Raw genomic sequence first — 8,390 nt, forward strand, 5'->3', positions numbered from 1 at the left:
CCCCCCCCCCCCCCCCCCCCCCCCCCCGACAATTGTTTAGATTTTTCGGGGGACTTGATTTGCATTTATTGCAGTAATTGCGGCAACAACAATTCGAGGATTCACTTGAAAACTATTTCTAGTCTTCATATTAATTAATATTCGATGGAGGATTCGGGAGGAGGACTTTCGAAGGACACTTACAATTGGCGCTTAACTTTTCGTGCTCCGGCGGATCGCCGGGAATCTATGGCACTGATGATAGCGCTAATTGTTCTAATGCGCTCAAGCAGTAAGCTGCTTAAAATTGCTCCGAAATTGCAGGAAACGGCAATGGCAATGGCAACGGCTTTTGGGGAGGGGAGGAGGAAAAAACACGCAGGAATGTGTGGGTGTGGGTGTGTGACTAGGACAAGGATGGATGCCTGTCTCTGCTTAGGTATTAACAGGGACTTTGGCTCCGACACCACCGTGGAAAAGGTTGATAGATGCCCCACGAATTGCGATTGCAAAAGCCAATACGAGGGGGGGGGGGGGGGTGGGGGGGGGGAGATTTTAAAGTAAGGAAACATTTGGGAGTTTGGTAAAAAGATTCAAGATACTTGATCAAGGAATGCCTAACCCACGAGGAACCCACCTAAGGAGGCAATATCTAAGCCAGAAGTAAGCCATAGGACCCAAGGATTCAAAGATAGGAAAAGATTGATAGAGAGATATGTATGTAGATAATGATCAAAGGTCCACCATAACCCATAATAACTATCATCAAATCACAACTATTCACATGCCTCTTGAAGGCTTTCGATCATTACGAGTACTTCCTTCAGTTCTTCGACGTCTCAGACAATCAAATGAAGAGTGAGCGGGAAAAAGAACCGAAATTTGAGGATCTGACAAAGTAAAAATTCCGATATCTGCTTCTTTTAGGCCGTTTTGGGCGAGTGTTTTGATTGAATGAGAAGCAAAGACCGAATTCCACCGAAACGATGCTGCTGACGGCAGGGCTCTATATATGAAAAATATATATAACCTTAAGGTTATCAGGAACTTACAAAAACACAACTAAAAATAAACCATAAATGTCCAAAAATAAACCAAAAAAACCTCCAAAAATAGAAAAAATACCTAGTATCACAGAAGATCACAAAGAACCGAATGAATAATCTTTATATTCACGCTATTAATGTTGTTGAGCAAAGGCTATGGGTTTCTTTGAGTGGAGCTGTAATCTGGCCTTGCCCCAAAAGCACTTACACTTTCCATCGTCTAATCTTATTCTAATCATCTAATCTATCAAGCAGGCAGTGATAGTGATAGCGGAGTGAGTGGAAATGTTAAAGCCATTGTTAGAGTTTGCTGTTTGGATGAAAGCGTGGCTGTTGCGACCCCTGGGACCCCTCCTTGGACGACTTGGAGTCCAGCGTCGGAGGTCGATGGCGAATGAGAAAGGGCACAATGTACTGGGCACACTTCTCGGGCTCGTTGAGGTGGACATGATGGGTGCCCTGCACTTCGTGGAACTCAAAGTTTGGATTGCATTCGCTGAGAATAGAGAAGGCCTCGCTGGGCCCCAGGAACGGCGAATCGGAGGCCTTGATGATCAGATAGGGATTCCTCTCGATGCGACGCGCCATCGCCGCAAACAGGCCGTCGTCGAGGTAGGCGTGGTTTATGAACTTGATGCGCCCATCCCGGGAAAAGTAATGCTTCTCCGGATATACCTCCGACCTGGTCACCTGGCGGTGGAGTATGTGATGGGCCACTTCGTAGCGAACCGACTGGAAGCTGCCCTGGACCAGGGCCCTGCACATCGTCTCCAGCGTGTAGGCGGGCGGCTCGCCGTCGCTGCCCTCCACCAGTCGCTGGTCCTCCCGCAAATGCTTCTCCATATTTTGCGCCGACAGCCGCAGATTGTTGCCGTCCGGCTGCCTGCAAGCGGATACCAGAATGTCCAGCGATATGACCATGTCCACAGTGTGCGGCGCCAGAGCGGCATAGACAAACATGAGGATGGCCCCCATGGAGTGCCCCAAGAGGGAGACCGTCTTCCAGCCGTATTCCCTCATTACCAGCGGAATAATGTACACGTAATCGTCGACGCTGTAGTGCATGCCGGGCTGCAGGTGGGAGGACCTTCCGTGGCCCGGCAGATCGATGCACAGCACGCCCAAATAGCCGGGCAGCAGGGGTATCAGCCGGTCAAAGGTCCCCAGATTGTCCAGCCATCCGTGAATCGCCAGAATGGGCCGTTCCGTTCGATTGCCGTACCAGCGACCCGATATGTGGCCCCACGGCGCCGATATTCTCACCTCCTCGAACTGCAAAGACCACGAGAAATGCTGCAATATCCCCACTTTTCCACTTTTCCATTATGAAAGCACTTACATCATCCAGCGACAATGTGCCCATCCTCAAGGCCCGTGTTTTATCTGCAGTATCTCTTCTCTGTGGGAACAGGCCTTCAACGATTCGCAAATTCGGCGAGGCGACTGTCCGCTCAAAGATCTATGCGCGGAATGATTCCGGAACACAGCACCAGAAATAAAGTGGAATCTGGATTCCATCCGAAAAATGTTGCGTTGTGCTATGTTGTGATAAGGAATGTGCCGAAAAGAAACGAGGGGGAACGTTGTGAGTTGCTGCGGACACCGCAACTCTACAGTTATACCCGATACTAAGTCAGTATGGCTCTCCTCCGGCAGACGCCGCTAATATTAAACGACACGACAAAGAGTGCGTGCGAGAGAGACAGAAAATCAGTCTGAGCGTGACGTCACGCGCTGCGTAGCCACTGCAAATTGATTTGTTCCTTTTGGCTATAAAAATGATCTGATCTGATCCAGATTCAGCAATCTGATAGATATGGTCATTATCTATGATTCTGCGTTTTTAGTTTTCTCAAATCTGCAATATTGTGGATGCAACAGATTTTCGTCCTTTGTGGGAGCGGATGGGGGTGGGGCGAAATTCTGAGATATACGTTTTATAGTGAGATCTAACAGGAGTGCGGATTCCAAATTTGGTTACTCTAGCTTTAATAGTCTCTGAGATTTGTGAATATCCCCAGATTTGCATTCTTTGCGGGGGCGGAAGGGGGTGTGGCGAAATTTTGAAACAAACTCGTCTCGGTCCGATATATTAGGAGTGTGGATACCAAATACCAAATAACAAGGTGTGTATTTTCTTTTATACACGGTACTCAAAATGAGTATTGGGGTATATTAGAATTGTGGTAAAAGTGGATGTGTGTATAACTGTAGAGTTGCGGCGTCCGCAGCAACTCACAACGTTCCCCCTCGTTCTTGTGCAGTGTGCACAATTTTTTTGCGATCTTCCTCTTCAATTCGAGGCATCGTTAAAACCGATAAACGAATGGTGAGAAAAGAACATGCAAACAACGCAGAATTTCTCAAGCTTTCTAACGGTGCATCGCACGGCATGCTCGAAAGCTCGCACTGCGAGAAACTGACGATTGTAAGTGTGCATTCCTTAACGTATTTCCAAAACAGAGAGAGGGAGAGACAGAGCCCGTTCTACCATTTCTTATCTCCTGGCACCACCTCTTCCTCTTTGGGTCCATGGAAATTTGGGTTTTTAGTAGGGTTTCAGCAGTGGCACGGATCGGAGAGGAGCGATGGGTAAACGTACGATAAGGATTAGGGGGAAGTAAAGAGGTGGAACGTTTCCAGTGGCCAGAGTCTTATCTGCAGAATCCCCTCTGGACTATTTTTAGATGGTTTTTTTTTTATTTTTATAATTTTTATTTTCGCGAATGTCCGCTCCAAGATCTGTGCACGGAATAAACTATATCTTTTTAGTGCGAAACTATTGCTAAAATTATGATTATACAAATCTATTTCGGGCACTTTGAAAGCGACTCTTCTCACAGTTTGCTTCTCTGTTTGCTGTGCTTGCTCCTGGCGAAGAACTGCTCCTGGGCCTGTCGGCGCTCCTTGGAGCTGAGCTGCTCCCCTCTGCCCGCCAGAGACCAGGTGGTCAGATTGGGAGGACGGTGGTGTCTGATGAAGGGCCCAATGTACTGGGCGCACTCTTCGGCGGCGTGCAGATGGACGTGATGAGTGCCGCCCTGCACTTCGTGCAGCTCAAAGTGGGGATTGTTTTTGCCCAGAATGGCGATGGCCTCGTCACAGTGGGGTCCCACAAAGGGCGACAGGGAGCCCTTGATGATTAGATACGGCTTTCGCTGGATACGTCTCGCCATCTCCGCAGCGAGTCCTTTTTCCAAGAAGATGTGGTAGTAGAACTTGACCCGTGCATCCCGCGAGAAGAAGAACCTGTCCGGGTAGAGCTGCGACTTGGCCACCTGGCGGTAGAGCAGATGCTGTGCCTCCCTCGGGGGCACCGAGTTGTAGCTGCCCTTCGAGAGGACTTTGCGCAGCTCGGGCAGCGTGTAGGCGGGCGGCTCGCGCAGGTTGCCTTCCTCCTGGCGCTCGTCCTCCACCAGATGCTTCTCCATGTTCCTGCCGAACGTGTCCACATCCTTTCCCCTGGCATCGTCGGGAATGGGCAGCAGTATGTCCAGCGAGATGACCATGTCCACCGTGTGCGGCGCCAGGGTCGCGTAGATGAAGGCCATAATGCCGCCCAGGGAGTGGCCCATCAGCGAGACCTTGTGCCATCCGTACTCCTTCATTACCCGCGGAATGACGAACACGTAGTCGTAGACGGAGTAATGCATGCCCGGCGGCAGGCGGGACGACCTCCCGTGGCCCGGCAGATCGATGCACAGCACTCCCACGTTGTCGGGCAGCAGCGGTATCAGCCGGTCAAAGGTCCCCAGGTTGTCCAGCCATCCGTGAATCGCCAGAATGGGTCGTTCCGTTCGATTGCCATGCCAGCGACCCGATATGTGACCCCAGGGCACCGATATTCTCACCTCCTCGTACTGCAAGAGAGGAACAGATGATCAAACAGGGTCTCAATCGATCAAACAATCGATCGATGCCGGCATCGATCCGCTGACTCACATTTGCCAGGGACAGCGTTCCCATCTCGACCGTCGTCGTCGGCCTCTTGAACTTTGAACGGCGCGGTTGCTTTTCGACTTGATCCAGTAATTGCGGCGGCTGTACCCACAGTACTATCTGTGGTATCTTGGCTAGTCAGGCGTGGAGCGATTAGTGTTTTCCGACTCTACACATTTCCCCTACGCGCCTCACAGCCGAATAACCCGAACAGCTGTTCGTGGAATGAATCGGATTCAAAAGTCGCAGCCCAAAGAGTTTACTTGTGCAAAGAGAAGGCCGCTCGCAGCAAGCTTTCCAGAGAGCAATCATCGAGCTTTGGGCACGAAGAGCATAGCAGCCAGCTTGTGCGAGCAAGCATTATCAGAGCTTTCTCCATGCGCTTCACATTTTACTTAAGATTTGTGCATTTTTCTAGTTTGCTCTGCGATCAGTTGTTTTTTGGATCAATTTTCGCTTGTATGAAATAGTATCCGTTTTTATTGCTTTATTTTCCTTTAATTCATCGCTTGGCAAATGATTTTCCAGCCCGAAACACTTTTCGTTGCTGCCGGTCGGAAGTTTTAGAGAATACTGTGCGAGCAGATCGAGCTTTGCAGCAGCCAAGCAGAGAGAGAGAGAGAGAGAGAGGGAGAGAGCGCGCAAGAAGCTTTAATGCGTACATTTCTTGCCTTCAAGTCTTGAAAGCTTTGATTTATTTGACAATTTCAATCGCTTTAACATTGTAATTTGAGCTAAAAAATGCTAAACTAATACCCTTTCTAGGCATCCCAATCTTGTGCCTAGCGAAGGCTACGATCCCCCAGTGGTTCATTTCCTGGCGGGGGCCACGGCATCGGCTAGATCCGAAGTGCCAGCCCTGCAGGGGGACTAGAGCTTGTGGAGACACTTGACCCGATCATCCCTGCTGAAGAGTAGCCTGTCTTCGATCTGATCCCCGTTCTGTGGGTCAGATTTTGGGCCAGGGAAGGGTGCACAGGGTTCAGGGTGTCCTTGGAGATCAAATTAAATACTTCCTCACGAGTACGGAGTGGTGGCTCTTCCTCCTGCCAGTCTGCGGCTCATCCACTGGAGGGCTGCCCATCTGCTGTCCAGACAGGTGTAGAGGTGGCCCAGAATCCCCGCCAAAGAATGAACGATCAAGAAGACCTTTTCCATCCGTATTCCTGCATTATCAGTGGGATCATGGGCATTAACTCCATTACGCTAAAGCTCATTCCTGGGGGCAGATCGAGGCACAGCACACCCAAATAGTCGTGCAGCAGGTCAAAGGTCCCCAGAAAAGGTCGCTTCCTTTGGACTTGTTCTATAAAGAGTCTGGGAATCAGCTCCGTATGAAGTATTGCCACGACTACTCTCTTCTTTTAATACTTTGATCATCACTTTCTGATAATTTCCGATGGCCTTCCCCCTGGGCTCAATCTTCCAATTTGCCTTTTCGGAGGCATGGTGTGGCCTGGCATGGCCTGGCATGGCTGACCGTGCCTCGAACAACAACAATCACCGCCTCTCCCGTGACAGAGTCAATAAACTGCCGAGAGATTTGGGGAATGTGTCGATTACTACGTGACTCTCAAACGAGTTGGCCTTCTGGTCGCACACCGTTGCACACCGATACGCTGGGATGGCCATGACTCGCCGCGGTGTCCTTTCAAACTGCATTGAGCACGTGCCACTCGCCTCGCCAACGATGGTGAGAAGGTGTAGCGGTTGCATGCAACTTAAATCGGGGTTAAGGATGTGCCGTGCTGTGGCAACTTTAAGCGCCTGATGCTGCCAGATCGATTACTCAAGCCCTTTTCGGGCCATTCTTGAGATGTTTCCTCATCGGTGGCCACTCCCTCAAAGTCCCGGCTGTCCAGCTGTCCAGAGTGCGGATTACCTTCCGCTGTCTTTATCCTTGACTAACTACAACTCCAGACAGATTCCATCGCATCTCGCTAGCTTGTGGATCCTCTAATTTGCTGAAGGGGTTGTGCATTTCCTTGTGCATTTCCATCTCGTGTGCTGCAGCCATGATTTATCTTTAATTTATGTTTGGGTAATTTATCATGTCTGTGTTTTTGGGGTCGCACACAGTTGCACGCCCCCCAAGAACCTCCTCCGTGGCTCCGTGCAGTCGGAGCCAGAGACAGAGCTGCTTTCCTTTTCCTGCCTGGGCAAATGCTATGCAAATTGTCTTGAGCATTCCCCAAAGTGAAAGTGCCATTTCCCAGGCGCACACACAGAGACAGAGAGAGAGGAAGAGAGAGAGACTACTTTCTCCTTGTGCACCTCCCCCCAGTCGCAGCCCCCTTCCCTGATGTGTGCGTGTGTATTGGCCTTGAATCCATAATTTGCTTGTCAACGGCAGCCTCTGGTGGCGCGTTTGCTGCTGCTTCTGGCTGCTTCTGGCTGCTTCTGGCTGCTGGATGCCCCACCAAAAATTGTGCGCACATAATTGAGTTCAAGCATTTGGAAGCCAATTATGATTTCCACATTTTCACCCAATTTTCGCCTCTCATTTCCACGCGCTTTTTGTCCTCCTTGCCGCGCGCCCCTCTCTTGTCCCTCCTTTGAGGGCCTTTCGTGCCTCTTGCTTGATGTGTCCCCTCCCCCCCCCTCCCGTTTGCAGGCACTTGCTTGATGTGTCCTCCCTTTGGGGCCCCCTTTCTTTTGTCCTTTTGTCCTTTTGCTTTTGCTTTTGCTCTTTTCACATCTCAATCAAGTGGGTGGGCGTCCTTGGCCGTTTCTCCTCTTGCTTTGCAATCCCCCCCCTCCATCGTTGGCCCTCGTTGGCCTTCTTTAAGATCCAGCTACTGGTTATGGACCGTCTTGAGGCTCCAGCTCCAGTTTCAGGTTGTGGTCCTCTTCTGCTCCTGATGCCTGTCGCCTGCGATGTTCCTTTAATTGCTTCTGCCACTTAACATATGCAAATGAAATTTAATTCTTTTCTTTCTCCCTTAACCTGTGCCCCTTAAGTGGCATGGGATGGCCGCCACGCCTTTAGTTTGATAAATATTTATGATTGCCGATGATAGGTTGAACAATGGAAATGGGGTCCCATTCTCCTAGGTAAACCCTTTATTTTACCCCCACCGCACCCCCCGCCACTGAGTTCCGGCAAAAGAAAAGAACAATAAACAATACAGTGGAGGAGGGAAGAGGGAGTGGAGGGGGGGAGTGGGAGTGGGAGTGCCACTCAACGCAACGAAACTCGACGCATGGACTCCGATGAAGCTCTCAACCTGTCAGGACGGATCGGTGGGGGGGTTGGGGGCTCCGGCTAAGTGTGTGCCGTGACGCCCTAAAGCAGCTTGGAGCTTGAGCCGGGGCTCAGCCCAACAAAAGATACCGCCGGAAGTCTCGAGCTGATATGCCATGCACCTCCAAACCTTCAGCAGCAACAACAACAACAGCGGCAGGAAAAAACCAGGCAAAACCCAG

General features: G+C 50.4%; 2 protein-coding genes across 2 annotated transcripts; both read right to left on the reverse strand.

Annotated features, from left to right (window-relative positions):
• Positions 1-1,325: 1,325 nt before the first annotated feature.
• On the reverse strand, positions 1,326-2,388 carry LOC6601244 (probable serine hydrolase). Its single transcript, XM_002026170.1, has 2 exons — positions 2,365-2,388; positions 1,326-2,297 (listed from the first exon to the last, which is right to left on the reverse strand). Exons 1-2 carry the CDS (start codon positions 2,386-2,388, stop codon positions 1,326-1,328), a joined length of 996 nt encoding a protein of 331 aa, XP_002026206.1.
• Positions 2,389-3,727: 1,339 nt separating this feature from the next.
• On the reverse strand, positions 3,728-5,471 carry LOC6601245 (probable serine hydrolase). Its single transcript, XM_002026171.2, has 2 exons — positions 4,968-5,471; positions 3,728-4,885 (listed from the first exon to the last, which is right to left on the reverse strand). Exons 1-2 carry the CDS (start codon positions 4,989-4,991, stop codon positions 3,863-3,865), a joined length of 1,047 nt encoding a protein of 348 aa, XP_002026207.1. The 5' UTR covers positions 4,992-5,471; the 3' UTR covers positions 3,728-3,862.
• Positions 5,472-8,390: the final 2,919 nt, after the last annotated feature.

Source organism: Drosophila persimilis, unplaced genomic scaffold (genome assembly GCF_003286085.1).
Source record: "Drosophila persimilis strain 14011-0111.01,24,50 unplaced genomic scaffold, DperRS2 tig00001296-arrow-arrow-pilon, whole genome shotgun sequence".
Classification (NCBI taxonomy): domain Eukaryota; kingdom Metazoa; phylum Arthropoda; class Insecta; order Diptera; family Drosophilidae; genus Drosophila; species Drosophila persimilis.

Excerpts from the sequence above, each read along its gene's own strand:
- LOC6601244 (XM_002026170.1), bottom strand. The coding sequence starts at position 2,388 with ATGGGCACATTGTCGCTGGATGAT. Across the intron at positions 2,298-2,364 it reads GCACATTGTCGCTGGATGAT|TTCGAGGAGGTGAGAATATC; the intron begins GTAAGTGCTTTC and ends TGGTCTTTGCAG.
- LOC6601245 (XM_002026171.2), bottom strand. The coding sequence starts at position 4,991 with ATGGGAACGCTGTCCCTGGCAAAT. Across the intron at positions 4,886-4,967 it reads GAACGCTGTCCCTGGCAAAT|TACGAGGAGGTGAGAATATC; the intron begins GTGAGTCAGCGG and ends CCTCTCTTGCAG.